Below are 17,724 nucleotides of genomic sequence, written 5' to 3'. Positions count from 1 at the left end.
CCTATTTTCTGTCTGCCTTCTGCTTAGTCTAGCCTATTGTTAAAGCTTTCATCTGGCTGGGTGCGGTGGCTCACACCTGTAATCTCAGCACTTTGGGAGGCCAAGATGGGCAGATCACGAGGTCAGGAGATCGAGACCATCCTGGCTAACACGGTGAAACTCCGTCTCTACTAAAAATACAAAAAATTAGCCGGGCATGGTAGTGGGTGCCTGCAGTCCCAGCTACTTGGGAGGCTGAGGCAGGAGAATGGCATGAACCCGGGAGGCGGAGCTTGCAGTGAGCAGAGATCGCACCACTGTACTCCAGCCTGGGTGACAGAGCGAGACTCCATCTCAAAAAGAAAAAAAAGCTTTCATCTGTAACCCAACCCTTCAGTGTGTTTTTCATTTCCAGAAATTCCATTGTTTTTATTTTAAGATATCTGTACTTCATTCACATTCTGCATTGTTCTGGTATCTTTGTGTTGATTTTCAACTTTCTCTTGGATCTCATTGAACTTCCTTATAATCCGTATTTTGAATTCATTATCTTTCATTTCAGAATTTTCATTTTGGTTGGGATCCATTGCGAGAGAGCTAGTGTGTCCTTTGGTAGTGTCAAAACATTCTGCTTTTTTTTTTTCTTCATGATGCCAAACTTCTTATGATGGTTTCTTCTCATCTGGGAAAGTTGTCACTTCTTATTTTTGAATTTACTTTAATTTAGATGGGGTTTTTCCCCCTTGGTGTAACTACAGCATATATTGGGTAGGGGGCTTTGGCTTTGTTTCTTTAGCCCTGTGCCCCTCTGTCAGTAGACTTTTTATTGATTTGTGCAGTGTAACCTCCATGCCAGTAACTGGCACTTATGAGTAAGAGCCAGCTATGGCAGAAGCAGATGGTGTGTGTTTGATCTTTGTTTACTGTGATTTCCTCTCTGTTGTTTCAGGTGATAGGCTGGTCTATGTAATGCCTAGACTCTGAGTTGCCTGTTCAGCCCAGAGGGGAAGACACAGCTGGGCAGAGCTGGACCACAAAGCTTACCTACCAACATCTCAATGATGAACGTGAACAGTAGCCTTTAGAGGGTGGCTGGGGCAGCTCCTGGTGAAATGCTCACAGGTCTCTGTAAGGAGGGAGGAGCTGTACCAGCTCTACCTCCTGTGTAGGCAGGAACATGATCTGTTTCCCTATCATACCCCTGTCCTAGAGTTCATGACTCTCAGTTCATACAGACCCTGTCATCTACCTCTAGGTCATAATGTAGCCAAGAGCCATTGAAAATGCCTGTCTTGTGGCTCTTCATAGGAGCAACCTCGGGGTAGGACCTCTTCCCTCAGCCCAATACAGACAGCCCTGTGGCTTGCCTCTTCTCTCATGCAGGAACGCTGCTCCTTTGTGTACACAGGGGAAGCAGCTTCACCTTTCAGCACATGAGGGTGGATTTCAGCTGTTGCAGTGTGGGCTAGCTGGGCCAGCACAGCCTTAGTCTCCAGAGGGAGTGATCAGGTGCCAATGGTGGACTGGGCTAGCCATTTTCTTGATTCTCAGATCCCTATATGGTGCTCTGGATGGCATGCATAAGTACTGGAGGGACTGGATCAGAAACAGGCTGGCATATGTGTCCTCAGGTACCCAGGGTTCAGGTACTGGCTGTGATAGAGAGTGGCAGGCTGGCCCCCCCGACAGCTGGCAGAAAACTTAGGCAAAGGCAGGAAGAATGCTCAGGCAACTGCAGAATGCTAAAGTGACAGCAGTGCCAGGGCAGATTGCAAGTATCTGGGGGCTGGGCTCTCAGAAGGGGACCGGGCTCTCAGAAGGGTGCCAGGCCACAGCTGAAAAGATCAGATGGCAGCATTGTTCTTTATTCCTTTTTTTTTCTTTTTTTCTGGGACAGTGTTTTGCTCTTGTTGCCCAGGCTGGAGTGCAATGGCATGGCCTCGGCTCGCTGCAACCTCTACCTCCTGGGTTCGAGCAATTCTCCTGCCTCAGCCTCCTGAGTAGCTGGGATTACAGGCACCCTCCATCACATTGGCTAATTTTTGTATTTTTAGTAGAGATGGGGTTTTGCCATGTTGGCCAGGCTGATCTTGAACTCCTGACCTCAGGTGATCTGCCTGCCTCCGCCTCCCAAAGTGCTGAGATTACAGGCATGAGCCACTGGGCCCAGCCCATCCTTTATTCTTAAAGGACAGCTTTTTTGGGGTAAAGAATTCCTTTTGGTCTTTCTCTTTCTTCCAGTACATTGAATCATCTCACTGTTTCTTTATCTGCAAGATTCCTGTTGAGAAATCCATTGAAAGTCTTATGCAGGCCCCCTTATATGGGACAAGATGTTTTTCTCTTGCTGCTTTCAAAATTCTCTTTGTGGGCCAGGCATGGTGGCTCACGCTTGTAATCCCAGCACTTTGGGAGGCCGAGGCGGGCGGATCACGAGGTCAGGAGATCGAAACCACGGTGAAACCCCGTCTCTACTAAAAATACAAAAAAATTAGCCAGGCGTGGTGGCGGGCGCCTATAGTCCCAGCTACTTGGAGAGGCTGAGGCGGGAGAATGGCGTGAACCCAGGAGGCGGAGCTTGCAGTGAGCCGAGATCGTGCCACTGCACTCCAGCCTGGGCGACAGAGCGAGACTCCGTCTCAAAAAAAAAAAAAAAAAAAAAATTCTCTTTGTGATATAGGTCAGGGTATACAAAGATTCAGTTTACAAAATGAGTAAGTTCTGAAAATCTAATGTACGGCAATGTGAATATAGTTAACAATATACAACATTGTGTACTTGAAATTTGGTAAAAGAGTAGATCTACATGTTCTCACCCCCCAAAAAGCAAAGAAAATAGTAATTATTTGAGGTAATAAATATGATAAATAACTTAATTGTGACTTTTTTTTTTTGAGACGGAGTCTCACTCTGTCGCCAGGCTGGAGTGCAGTGGCGTGATCTCGGCTCACTATAACCTCCACCTCCTGGGTTCATGCCATTCTCCTGCCTCAGTCTCCTGAGTAGCTGGGGCTACAGGCGCCCGCCACCACGCCCAGCTAATTTTTTGTATTTTTAGTAGAGACGGGGTTTCACCGTGTTAGCCAGGATGGTCTCGATCTCCTGACTTTGTGATCCGCCTGCCTCAGCCTCCCAAAGTGCTGGGATTACAAGTGTGAGCCACTGCGCCCTGCCAATTGTGACTTTTAATAAATATGATAAATAACTTAATTGTGGCAATTTTTCACAACATATATACATATCAAACCATCAAGCTGTACGCCCGAAATATATACAATTTTATTTCTCAAATACATATTTATTACTCATTCACAGAGGGATGTGAATACTTAAAGGAGAGAGAATCATTAAAAAAAACCTCTGAATCCCCAAATTCTGTCTTTGACATTTGACAATTTAATTATAATTTGTCTTGGTGTTTATACCTATTTGGGTTTTGAATATTTGGGCTTCACGAATGTGGATGTTAATTTCTCTACCTAGATGTGAAAAGTTTTCAGCCATTGTTTCTGTAAATACTATTTCTGTCTCTTTCTTTTCTTCTTCTGAGATTTCTATAATGCATACATTGGTTTGCTTGACGATTTTCCATAAGTTCCACAGGCCTCTTCACTTTTTCCATCCTTTTTGTTTTTGTTCATCTAATGATAATTTCAAATAATTTGTTTTATAGTTCACTCATTCTTTCTTCTGCTTGACTGAGTCTTGCGTTGAAGCTGTCCACTAAAATTCTCAGTGCAATTATTTTACTTTTTAGAGCCAGAATTTTCGTGTTTTTTATTTCTTTATTGAACTTCTAATTTTGTTCATGTATTGTTTTCCTGATTTCATTTTGTCGTTTATCTGTGTTTGCTTGAAGCTTATTTAGCTTTTTTTTTTAGACAATTATTTTGAATTTTTGCTGGGTGCAGTGGCTCACGCCTATAATCCCAACACTTTGGGAGGCCGAAGTGGGTGGATCACCTGAGGTCAGGAGTTTGAGGCTAGCCTGGCCAACATGGTGAAGCCCTGTCTCTACTAAAAATACAAAAACTAGCTGGGTGTGGTGGTGCATGCCTGTAATCCCAGCTACTTGGAAGGCTGAGGCAGGAGAATCACTTGAACCTGGGAAGTGGAGGTTGCAGTGAGCTGAGATCACACCACTGTACTCCAGCATGGGCGACAGAGCGAGACTGTCAAAACAGACAAACAAACACAATTATTTTGAATTTTTTTCAAGTAGCACATGGATCTTCATTATTTTAGGGCCACTTAATGGCTCTATATTAGGGATTTTTTTTCTCTTTTTTTTGTGGGGTTATGTTTGACTGATTCTTCATAATCTTCATAGTCTTGCATTGGCCTTTGCTCATTTAAAGGAGCAGTCTTGTCTTCTTGTCTTTACAGACTCGTTTTATTAGGTAAAGACATTCTCATGTTAGGCTCCCAACTGGCATAACTACTTTAGGGACAATGGTCATGTGGGATGGATCGGGTCCTGGTCTTCTGTGGGTTCTACAGTCAGTCTGTATGTGGATGAAGCTCATGGAAGGACTTCGGGCAAGGAGCTTCAGTGCTTCGGTCTTGTGGGGTTGGAGCCAAGTCCACAGAGAAATGTGGATGCTTATAGGTCTGCAGCTGAGTCTGCGTTTAGTCTCTTTGCTACTAAGGTGTGAGCCTGCCTTCTTAAAGTGGCTTTCCTTGGTCTTCAGATGTACTAGAATATTATAATCTCCTATCTGGACCCCAAAGCTCTCACAATGGCACTTTTGTCCATAGATGCTAGCCAAATTAGCATTTTCTGGGGGAATAAGAACTGGGATCTCCTATTATTTTGCAGGTGTCACTCTCCTTTAATTCTTTAATCTTGGTTTCTCTTAGATCTATGGACATAATTATAATGGCTATTGGAAATACATTTTTTTTGATAAGTCCAACATCTGAACAGTCTCACAGCCAGTTTCTGTTGACTACTTTATTTCTTTTTTAGGGGTATATTTTATTTTATACATTCCATGTAATATTTTGTTACAAATGGGGTATTTTAGATAATGCATTGTAACAACTTGGGATAGGAGTTCTATCTCCTCCCCTAGAGCTTGTTGTTGTTATTTATTTGTTCAGTAACTGGCAGAATTGTTTGAGTAAAATCTATTTCTCCTACAATGTTAAGCCTCTGCTGTTGCTCTTCATTAAGGTGAAGTTTTAGGCAGGCCCATAGCCGCACTGAATGACAGTGGTTTTGGTTGCACTCTCTCTTTTCATATGATCATACCCAGCTGATAAGCTCCACTAATTGCTAGCTGATTGCTCAATTGTTTGCAGCACTGCCTTGTTGAATATATTGTTCTGTAAATGAATTCTATCAAATGTGTCTCCTTTTAGGGAATGATTTCTGAGGTCAGTGTTTGACATTTGTTGCAACCCCAGGATGCCTCCTCCCAGCTTTCTTATTATTTGTTTCTCTCTTGCAAACTAGTTGGACTACAATTTAGCCTTTATTGGAATCTCCTTATAATTTTACTTCACCCCAACCTCCATCCTTCATCTTTTTTTTTTTTTTTTGAGATGGAGTCTCACTCTGTTGCCCAGGCTGGAGTGCAGTGGCATGATCTCGGCTCACTGCAACCTCTGCCTCCCGGGTTCCAGCAATTCTCCTGCCTCAGCTTCCTGAGTAGCTGGGATTACAGGCACCCACCACCACACCTGGCTAATTTTTTTTCTTTTTTGAGACGGAGTCTTGCTCTGTTGCCCAGGCTGGAGTGCAGTGGCTCGATCTCCACTCACTGCAATCTCCGCCTCCCGGGTTCACGCCATTCTCCTGCCTCAGTCTCCTGAGTAGCTGGGACTACAGGCACCTGCCACCACGCCCAGCTGATTTTTTGTATTTTTAGTAGAGATGGGGTTTCAGTGTGTTAGCCAGGATGGTCTCGATCTCCTGACCTCATGAGCCGCCCGCCTCGGCCTCCCAAAGTTCTGGGATTACAGGAGTGAGCCATCGTGCCCGGCCAATTTTTATATTTTTATTTTATTTTTTTTTTGAGATGGAGTCTCACTCTGTCACCCAGGCTGGAGTGCGGTGGCGCGATCTCGGCTCACTGCAAGCTCTGCCTCCCGGGTTCACGCCATTCTCCTGCCTCAGCCTCTCCGAGTAACTGGGACTACAGGCGCCCGCCACCACGCCCGGCTAATTTTTTTTGTATTTTTAGTAGAGACGGGGTTTCACCGTGGTCTCGATCTCCTGACCTCGTGATCCGCCCGCCTCGGCCTCCCAAAGTGCTGGGATTACAAGCGTGAGCCACCACACCCGGCCAATTTTTGTATTTTTAGTAGAGGTGGGGTCTCACCACGTTGGCCAAGCTGGTCTCAAACTCCTGACCTCAAATAATCCAACCACCTCGGCCTCCCGAAGTGCTGGGATTACAGGTGTGAGTCACCACACCCGGCCCCATCCTTCTTTTTAAATGTAAAATACTTTTATGTTTTTAAAGTAGGTTTATGGTTGTAGAAAAATTGAGTGGAAAGAACAGAGAGATCTTAATGCCCTCCCTTGATTTTCTTCTATTATTAATATCCTGCATTAAATGTGGTGCATTTGTTACACTTGATGAGGCAATATTGGTTAAGTTATAAACTAAAGTTCGTATCTGACAACAGTCTTCATTGTTTGTGTTGAACATTGTATGGGTTTCAACAAATGTCTAATGACCTCTATCCCATACTACAGTAACATTCACCGTAGTTTCACTGCCCTAAATATCACCTGTACTTGACCTATTCATTTCTGTCTCCCTCTTTTCCCTTTGCCCTTGGCAACTATTAATCTTTTTACTCTCCATAATTTTCCATTTTGGGAATATCACATAGTTGGAATCATAGTTCGTGTAGTACTTTCAGATTGGTTTCATCCACTTAGAAATATATATTTAAGGTTTCTCTGTGTCTTTTTTTGTGGCTTGATAGCTGATTTCTCGTTATTATTGAATAATATTTCATGTTTAGGTATGCCACAGTTTGTTTATCCACTCACTGATTAAAGGACATCTTGGATGCTTTCAAGTATTAGCAATTATGAGTAAAGTTGCTATAAACATTTGTGTGCAGGCTTTTGTATGGACGCAAGTTTTCAACTTATTTGGATAAATACTGATGAGTGCACTTCTGGATCATATGGTAAAAGTACGTTTGGTTTCGAAAGAAACTAGCAGTCTTACAATGTGGCTACTGTCATTTTGCATTCCCACCAGCAATGAGTGATAGTTCCTGCTGCTCTGTATCTTTGCCAGGATTTGGTGCTGTCAGTGTTTGGGATTTTGGAAATTTAAAAAAAAAATTTTTTTTTTTGTTTTTTTTGAGATGGAGTCTCATTCTTGTCACCCAGGCTGGAGTGCAGTGGCGTGATCTTGGGTCACTGCAACCTCCACCTCCCAGGTTCAAGCAATTCTCCTGCCTCAGCCTCCCAAGTATCTGGGATTACAGGCACGCATCACCACGCCTGGCTATTTTTTTTTTTTTTTTGTATTTTTAGTAGAGATGGGGTTTCACCATGTTGGCCAGGCTGGTCTTGAACTCCTGACCTCAGGTGATCTGCCCACCTCAGCCTTCCAAAGTGCTGGGATTACAAATGTGAGCCACTGTGCTTGGCCTAAAAAAAATTACTTTTATTTTAGATTCAGTGGGTGGAAATTTAATAAATGTGTAGTACCATGTATTTTTATTTTAATTTGCAGTTCTTTGAGGATGTATGATGTTGATCATCTTTTTTACATGCTAATTTGTTATCTGAATATCTTTTTTGTTGAGGTGGCTATTTGGATCTTGTGCCCATTTTTTTTTTTTTTTTTTTTGAGTAGGAGTCTCGCTCTTTCACCCAGGTTGGAGTGCAGTGGCGTAATCTCGGCTCACTGCAGACTCCGCCCCCTGGGGTTCACGCCATTCTCCTGCCTCAGCCTCCCACATAGCTGGGACTACAGGCACCTGCCACCTCACCGGGCTAATTTTTTGTATTTTTAGTAGAGACGGGGTTTCACCATGTTAGCCAGGATGGTCTCGATCTCCTGACCTCGTGATCCACCCGCCTCGGCCTCCCAAAGTGCTGGGATTACAGGCGTGAGCCACCGCGCCCGGCCATTGTGCCCATTTTTAATTGAGCTGTTCATTTTTCTTTTTGAATTTTAAGAGTTCTTTGTATATTTTGGACATCAGTCCTTTATCAAGTGTGTGTTTTGCAAAGATTTTCTCTCGGTCTGTGGCTTATCTTGTTATCTTTAACAGTGTCTTCTGCTAGCAGAAGTTTTAGTTTTAATGAAGTTCAACTCATCGATTCTTTCCATTCATCGATGATGTTTTCAATGTTACATCGATGAAGTCATTGCTAAATCCAAAGTCACCTGCATTTCCTTTTATGTTATCTGTTGCGAGGGAGTGATGACTATCTGGCCTGGTGGTGCAGGCATAAAAGAATTTACCTTGTTGAGGCAGAGGTTGCAGTGAGCCAGGATTGCACTACTGCACTCCAGCTGGGGTGACAGAGTGAGACTCTCTCTCTCTCAAAAAAAAAAAAAAAAAAAAAATTTACCTTGTTGTAGGTAAGGAAGGTAGATTTATTAAAGAAAGTAGGAAAATACATTGCTAGGGAGGCAACGGGCAGTTTGCAAGAAAGAAGCTGACTGCAAACAAAGGATTGCTGCAGATTTTATAGGCTAGTTCTTAGGCTGTATGCTGAAGAGGGCTTTGTGTAGTGCTGATAATGCCAAGGTTGTGATGCAGGATTCTTCTCAGTCATTTTGCCAGCCAGGGACCTCTGGCCAGTGACACCCCCACCTGGGCCTTGCTTGGGCACATTACCTGCCACACAGGAGGCTCCCCATCCACTTGGCCCGTTCTGGCTTGCACAGTGGCTCAGCCTGCCCGTGTTATTATAGTTTCTACCTGAGATCGGCAGTTCATGAGCTCTTTTCCCACATCCAAGAAGAATGAGGATACCCTGACAATTGAAGGATGAGGAAGACAGAGAAGAATTTTATTGAGTGATGGAACAGCTCTTAGTGGAGAGGGGACCTGGGGGCGGTTTCTCTCATTGTGTGGCTAAGCCCAGGGCTTTTGTGGGCTCAGAATAGGGAAGTACATGCTGATTGGTTTGTGAGTATGCAAAAAGGTTAAAACAAAGGCACCACCCAAAGGTGGGCACAACAATGTGAAAAAAACAATTAGGAAGTGTAGGTATATGTAAAACAGGTGAAGGGTGGGGATCAGTCAGAGGAAAGTGCACCAAGCAGGAAGACAGGTTCTCAATCCAGTCCATGGATTTGACTTGTAGCTTGGCTTTCAGGCTTTAAACTATCCTTGGCTTGGAAGTGGGGTTTCCCTGGGGACTTGCCCCTATCTGCCTAGGCATTTGTCCACCTCCTGCCACTATCAGTGGCAGTGAGCTAACTTGCAATTTTTTGTATCATCTGAGGGTCTGCTGGTAGCTAGGCACAGGAAGATTGTGAGTTATTTGTGCAGGAGGGCCGTGTGTTCTGGATTATGAAGAAAGGCAGACTTGCAGCTTATCTGCTTCTTTTTTTTTTTTTTGCTTTCCCCTGCTCCCACCAGCCTGACTCCCTTTCTCTAATTAGGACTCTACATTATCTTCTAGGAATTTTAACATTTTATGCTTTACATTTAGGCCTATGATCCAATTTGAGTTAATTTTGTGAAATACGTAAGGTCTGTTTATAGATTCTTATTTTTGCATGTGAGTATTCAGTTCCAGCACTGTTTATTGAAAAGAATATCTTGTCTCCATTGAATTCCCATTGCTTCTTTGTCAAATATCAATTAACTATATTTGTGTAGGTGTATTTCTGGGCTCTCTACTCTGTTCTATTGATCTGTTTGTCTATTATTTTGCCCATGCCATGCTGTTTTGATTACTATGGCTTTGTAGTAAATCCTGAGGTTGAATAGTGTGTCTTCCAACTTTGTTCTTCTTCAATATTGTGTTGGCTATTCTAGTTCTTTTGCCTTTTCATATAAATTTTGGAGTTAATTTGTTATTATTCACAAAATAATTTGGTGAAATTTTGATTGGGATTGTGGTGAATCCATAGATTAAGTTATGGAACATTGACATCTTGACAATATTGGGTCTTTCTATCCATGTACATGGAATGTCTCTCCATTTATTTAGAAAGTCCCTGGGGTTTTCAATAGTTTTATCTTTTTTCTCATCTAGAACCACTATGAAAAACAATATGGTGGTTATATGGTTTGGCTGTGTCTCCACCCAAATCTCAACTTGAATTGTATCTCCCAGAATTCCCACATGTTTCGGGAAGGACCCAGGGGAAGGTAATTGAATTATGGGGGCTGGTCTTTCCTGTGCTATTCTTGTGATAGTGAATAAGTCTCACGAGATCTGACAGGGTTATCAGGGGTTTCTGCTTTTGCTTCTTCCTAATTTTCTCTTGCCACTGCCATGTAAGAAGTGCCTTTCACCTCCCACCATGCTTCTAAGGCCTCCCCTGCCGTGTGGAACTGTAAGTCCAATTAAACCTCTTTTTCTTCCCAGTTTCGGGTATATCTTTTATCAGTAGCATGAAAACAGACTAATAACAGGTGGTTTCTCCAAAATTGAAAATAAAATTACCATATGATCTAACAATCCTCTTTCTCTGAAAGAATTGAAAGCAAGGTCTTACTTAGATATTTGTAAAGCCATATAAATTGCAGTATTATCCACAGTAGCTGAGAGATGGAAGCAACCCAAATGTCCATCAACAGAAGAATAGGTAAGAGAGGATTAACTCTGGACTCTGTATTTGATTCCATTGGTCTACATGTCTATCTTTATGCTACTTCCAAACTATTTTGATTACTGTAGCTTTGTAATATGTTTTGAATTCTAGAAGTGTGAGACCTCCAACTTTGGTCTTTCTTTTCAATATTTTTTTGGCTATTCAGGTCCCTTGGGATTACATATAATTTTTTTGAATGGGTTTTCTCTGTTTCATGGCCTGTTTCTCCTCCAAGGCAAAATCTCTGAGGCAGGGTTCCTTAGTTGTGGGTAGAAACAATGGCGGGTTACCCCCCTGCCCTGAAGCTTCAGGCACCCACTGGTAACTGAGAGCTCAGGGAGGAGGTGCAGCAGTCTGAGCTTCTTTGGATTACTTCCCCACACAATGAGCCACTGCCTCATGAACTAGGCAAGTATGGTCAGGGCCCCCATCTTCTCTGTTTGCTGCATCCAAGGCAGGGCCCCTATTTCACAAGTAGGTCTTGAGTGGTAAAACGGAGCCTCCAACTCTCAAATAGACTTGCCAAGGACTTAGCCTCAAAAATAGGTAGATGGGGATTGGATACGAATGCTGTGTTGTCTCCGGTTTTGGAATCAGGGCAGTAATAAAGATGATGAAACTATTTATCTCTGTAAATATTTTAGGCTAGTAAATACCTAAAATATTAGCTTAAATTTGAAAGATGATAATTTTCTTTTCTTTTTTTTTTTGAGACAGAGTCTCACTCTTGTTTCTCAGGCTGAGGTGTAATGGCACGATCGCAGCTCACTGCAACCTCCATCTCCTGGATTCAAGCAATTCTCCTGCCTCAGCCTCCCAAGTAGCTGGGATTACATGTGCCTGCCACGACGCCCAGCTAATTTCTGTATTTTTAGTAGAGACGGGGCTTTACCATGTTGGCAAGGCTAGTCTCGAACTCCTGACCTCAGGTGATCCGCCCACCTCGTCCTCCCAAAGTGCTGGGATTATAGGCATGAGCCACCATGACCAGCCGAAAGATGATAAATTTTGAAAGTATATAGATTTAGATTTCTATCCTAGCTTCTCTACTTAAAAGCCAAAAGATCCTGCACAATTCACTCATCTTCCCTGAGACTGTTAACTTATCTATGCTATGGGATCAATGACACCTCTATTAAGGCTTTTTTTTTGAGGTGTAAGTGCCAAAATCTTTGTGAAGGATCTGAAACACAGAGTCTAGAATGTAACAGGTAACTGTAACTGGTAACTGTTAATTCCACGTCTTCCATTTCTCTTTTCTTATAATTTACACCTCCTTTATTTTAAGATACCTCAAACACTAATAGATTTCTGAATTGAAATGCTAAGTAATGTAAAATGTAAAAAATTATTTGGGCTGGGTGTGGTGGCTCACGCCTGTAATCTCAGCACTTTGGGAGGCTGAGGTGGACGGAACACTTGAGGTCAGGAGTTCAAGACCAGCCTGGCCAACATGGTGAAACTCCGTCTCTACTAAACAATACAAAAATTAGCCAGGCATGGTGGCAGGCACCTGTAATCCCAGCTACTCGGGAGGCTGAGGCAGGAGAATTGCTTGAACCTGGAAGGTGGAGGTTGCAGTGAGCCAAAATCATGCCACTGCACTACAGCCTGGGTGACAGAGCCAGGCTCTGCCTCAAAAAAGCAAACATAATTTATTGAGACATATACAGTATTGCTTATTAATATATTTTATATTGTGTATCCATTAATTATTGTAATAGTTGTAGTCGTTTTTAGTATTTTTTCTTTTAACTTTTATACCAGAGTTAAAAGTTATTTGCAGGTTATTTCTTCAACATTCAGGGTAAACATAGTGTGAGAAAAATGATGTCTACTAAAAAATCTTTTTTCTATGTGTTTCCCACAGCAGGATACCTTGCTTTAGGCTCTGCTCAGTAGACAGTTTCCAATTGTGTGCACAGCCTGAGACTGATGCTGACAGAAACCAATTAGTGCATACTGTCAAGTCTTAAAATGAGATGCAGGATAGATCCCTGTCTAATTAAATTTATTACAATATCATCATCTCTGTCATTTTTTTTTTGAGGTGGAGTCTCTCTCTGTTGCCTAGGCTGGGGTGCAGTGGTATGATCTTGGCTCACTGCAAGCTCCACCTCCTGGGTTCACGCCATTCTCCTGCCTCAGCCTCCCGAGTAGCTGGGACTACAGGCACCCGCCACCATGCCCGGCTAATTTTTTGTATATTTAGTAGAGACGGGGTTCCACCATGTTAGCCAGGATGGTCTCGATCTCCTGACCTCATGATCCGCCTGCCTCGGCCTCCCAAAGTGCTGGGATTACAGGCGTGAGCCACCGCGCTGGCCTGTCATTTTTATAACAGGAATGAGAGTAAGAGTAAGCTCTATTGGTGCTAGAGAATTCAATTCATGTCATTCTTGTTTTCTAGGGGCTGTTACCCTTTGCTGTGGTAGGGAGTATGGATGAAGTGAAAGTTGGAAAAAGGATGGTCAGAGGCCGTCACTACCCTTGGGGAGTTTTGCAAGGTAAAAATGACAGAGGGCAGGCTTTGGAATGATTAAGTTAAATATATGTGTATCACTCATAGTCTCAAAATAACATTTTAACTTGAGCTAATATTGGTAACTCTTGCTAATCTGTAAGTTAACAGTTACTAATAAGGAACACAAACTCTGTTTTAGTTAAACTAATGCTTACTTTGTCTATGATTCATTCTCATAGAAGTTTGCTGAATGCTGCTTTAAGCCAAAATCTACAGAGGCTGGGAAGAACCTCTTTGTCTATCCCAATGCTCCCAATGTGCCATGTACATATTATCTGTCTCTGTATAAATCATGACATTGAGAATGCTGGAAAGCACTTTCAACAAAATGGAAGCAAAAATACTAGTGTGTAGACATGCTACATAAACTCATTATTACCTAATGTTACCTAATGTAGAAACCATCTTAAACTGGTCACTAGAAAAAAGAGTTACAAACTTTTTAAAACAAGAAAGTACAATTTACCTTTGGCTAAAGATTATACCTTTGACATTTATATTATTATTTAGCATCATAATGAGTTAGAATAGTGTAGTAAGCAGTAATTTATTGTCTGGTTCATATACTTGTGGTTCATATAATTATTGGGGAATGGAAGATTTCTACTTGTACTGGTTTCCAAATGATTTTTGTTTGTTTGTTTGTTTTTTGAGACAGAGTTTCACTCGTGCTGCCCAGGCTGGAGTGCAGTGGCACGATCTTGGCTCACTGCAACCTCTGCCTCCCGGGTTCCAGCTATTCTCCTGCCTCAGCCTTCCGACTAGCTGGGATTACATGCACTCGCCACCACACCCAGCTAATTTTTCTATTTTTAGTAGAGATGGGGTTTCACCATATTAGTTAGGCTGATCTTGAACTCCTGACCTAAGGTGATCCACCTGCCTCGGCCTCCCAAAGTGCTGGGATTACAGGCATGAGCCACCATGCCCAGCCTTAAATGATGTTTGTAAAAAATTTACATATTAGAAATTTTAAAATTTGTTAAACATACTTAAAACTTAATGTTTTAATATTTATGTTGTATTACATATTAGTATATGTTATAAAATATATATCTATACTATATGTTGATGTATAAAATTTGGTCACAGTATTAATCACAATGAACCATATATTGTGGTCAATCTTCTGGAAATGATAAATACAGGAGAGAGCCATACAAATTATTTTTCATTAATTAATCTTAATTGACAAATAAAATTGTATGTACTTATGTACAACATGATGTTTTGAAATACATATACATTGTGGAATGGCTAAATTGATAAAATTAGCATATGTGTTATCTCAATTATTTTTGTGATGAAAACTTAACATCTGTCTTAGCAATTTTCAAGAATATAAAATATTGACCAGGCACAGTGGCTCATGCCTGTAATCCCAGCACTTTGGGAGCCCGAGGCGGGCAGATCACGAGGTCAGGAGAGATCGAGACCATCCTGGCTAACACAGTGAAACCCAATCTCTACTAAAAATACAAAAAAATTAGCTGGGCATGGTGGCAGGCACCTATAGTCCCAGCTACTCGGGAGGCTGAGGCAGGGGAATGGCGTGAACCCGGGAGGTGGAGCTTGCAGTGAGCTGAGATCGCGCCACTGCACTCCAGCTGGGCAACAGAGCGAGTCTCCGTTTCCAAAAAAAAAAAAAAAGAATATAAAATATTGTTACTAACATGGTCACTATGTTGTACAATAGATCTCTTTAACTTGTTCTTATCTAAAATTTTGTATCCTTTGACCAACATCTCTCCTACACACCCTCTACCTAACTCACATAACCACCATTCTACTCTCTGTTTCTGCAAGTTTAACTTTTAAAAATTTGATCTATTAGTGAGATCATTTACCATTTGTCTTTCTGTGTTTGGCTTATTCACTTAGTATAAAGTCATCCGGTTCCATCCATGTTGCTGCAAATGATAGAATTTCCTGATTTTTAAGGCTGAATTCCATTGCATATATATGCCACCCTTTTTTTCTTCATGCATCCATTCATGGACACTTAGATTGCTTCCATATCTTGGCTGTTGTGAATAATGGTAGTGTAGGTACCTCTCTGACATACTGACTTCATTTTTGGGAGATATATATCCAGTAGTGAGATGGCTGGATCATATGGTAGTTGTTTTATTTTTAATTTTTTGAAGAAACTCCATACTGTTTTTCATAATGGCTATCCTAATTTACATTGCCACCAACAGTGTACAAGGTTCCCTTTTTTCCACATCTTTACCAGCACTTGTTTGTCTTATTGATAATAGCCATTTTAGCATGGGTGAAGTTACAGCTTATTGTGTTTTAAATTTTTTTTTGAGATGGAGTTTAGCTCTTGTTGCCCAGGCTGGAGTGCAATGGTGTGATCTCCGCTCACTGCAACCTTTGCCTCCTGGGTTCAAGCAATTCTCCTTCCTCAGTAGCTGGGATTACAGGCATGCGCCACCATGCCTGGGTAATTTTTTTTTTGTATTTTTAGTAGAGACAGGGTTTTGGCTTGTTGATCAGGCTAGTCTCAAACTCCTGACCTCAGGTGATCTGCCTGCCTCAGCCTTCCAAAATGCTAGGATTACAGGTGTAAGCCACCACACTGGGCCTGTGTTTTTTAATTTTTAATTTTTATGGATACATAGTAGGTGTATATATTTATAGGGCACATGAGATATTTGATACTGGCATTCAGTGTGTAGTAATCACATCAGGATAGAGTACCCATTAACTCAAGCATTTATCCTTTCTTTGTGTCACAAACAATCCAATTATACTCTTTTAGTTATTCTAAAATGTACAATAAATTATTGTTGATTGTAGTCACCCTTTTGTGCTATCAAATACTAGATCTTATTCATTCTTTGTAACTATATATTTGTAACCATCAACCATCCCCACTTCTCTCCCTCCCCAATCCTTTCCTAGCTTCTGGTAATCAACATTCCACTCTTTATCCCCATGGGTTCAATTGTTTTAATTTTTAGCTCCACAAATGAGTGAGAACATATGAAGTTTGTCTTCCTGTGTCTTGCTTATTTCACTTAACAGAATGTCCTCAGTTCCATCCATGTTGTTGCAAATGACAGGATCTCATTATTTTTTATGGCTGAATAGTACTCCATCATGTATATGTACCACATTTACTTTATTCATTCCTCTGATGATGGATACTTAGGTTGCTTCCAAATCTTGACTATTGTGAATAGTGCTGTAACAAACATGGGAGTGGAGCTATCTCTTTGATATACTACTTTCCTTTCTTCTGGGGATACACCTACTAGTGGGATTGCTGGATCATATGGTAGTTCTATTTTTAGTTTTTTGAGGAAACTCCATACTGTTTTCCATAGATACTGTACTGATTGACATTCCTATCAACAGCGTACAAGGATTCCTTTTTCTCCACATCCTCACCAGCATTTGTTATTGCCTGTCTTTTGGATAAAAGCTTTTTTAACTGGGGTGAGATGATATCTCATTGTAGTTTTGATTTGCCTTTCTCTGGTAATCAGTGATATTGAGCACCTTTTCATTTGCTTGTTTGGCATTTAAAAAAACCCACAATGAGCAGTTACTTCACACATGTTAAAACAGTTATTATCAATAAGACAAAAGAAGACATTTGTATGTCTTCTTTGGAGAAATGTCTATTCAGATCTTTTGCCCATTTTAAATTAAATTATTAGGTTTTTTCCTATTGAGTTGTTTGAGCTTCTTAAATATATTCTGGCTATTAATCTTTTGTCAGGTAAATAGTTTGCAAATATTTTCTCATTGTGTATACTGTTTCTTCACTTTGTTGTTTCCTTTGTTTTGCAGAAGCTTTTTAACTTGAGGTGATCCCATTTGTCTATTTTTGCTTTGGTTGCCTGTGCTTGTGGGGTATTACTCACTAAATGTCCTAAAGAGTTTCCCCAGTGTTTTTTGTAGTCGTTTCATAGTTTGAGGTCTTAGATTTAAGTCTTTAATCCATTTTGATTTGATTTTTATATGCATTGAGAGATAAAAGTCTAGTTTCTTTCTTCTGCAAATGGATATCCAGTTTTCCCAGCACCATTTATTGAAGCGCTTATCCTTTCCCCAATGTATGTGCTTGGCACCTTTGTTGAAAATGAGTTCTCTGTGGCTGTATGGATTTATTTCTGGGTTCGCTATTCTGTTCCGTTGGTCTGTGTGTCTGTTTTTATGCTGGTACCACGCTGTTTCACTTACTATAGCTTTGTAGTATAATTTGAAGTCAGGTAATGCGATTCCTCCAGTATTATTTTTGCCCAGAATTGCTTTAAGTATTTTTTTGGTTCCATATGCATCTTAGAATTGTTTTTTCTTTTCCTATGAAGAATGTCATTGGTATATTGATAGGGATTACATTGAATCTATAGATTGCTTTGGGTAGTATGAACATTTTAACAATATTATTGATTCTTCCAATCCATGAACGTGAACTATGTTTCCATTGTTTTGCATTCTTTTCAA

At 41.2% G+C, this 17,724-nt stretch overlaps 1 protein-coding gene across 1 annotated transcript in view; it reads left to right on the top strand.

The window, feature by feature from the left end:
* SEPTIN14 (septin 14) overlaps positions 1–17,724 on the top strand; it is a 99,471-nt gene that overhangs the window by 43,241 nt on the left and 38,506 nt on the right. The window contains exon 7 of the mRNA XM_032753406.2: positions 13,150–13,246. Within this exon, the coding sequence (XP_032609297.2) occupies positions 13,150–13,246 (97 nt within the window). The remainder of the gene's footprint in view (positions 1–13,149; positions 13,247–17,724) is intronic.

The sequence above is a fragment of the Hylobates moloch genome, unplaced genomic scaffold (genome assembly GCF_009828535.3).
Source record: "Hylobates moloch isolate HMO894 unplaced genomic scaffold, HMol_V3 SCAFFOLD_1, whole genome shotgun sequence".
NCBI lineage: Eukaryota > Metazoa > Chordata > Mammalia > Primates > Hylobatidae > Hylobates > Hylobates moloch.
Note: the sequence above shows the minus strand (reverse complement) of the source record. Positions and strands in the feature narration are given on the sequence as shown.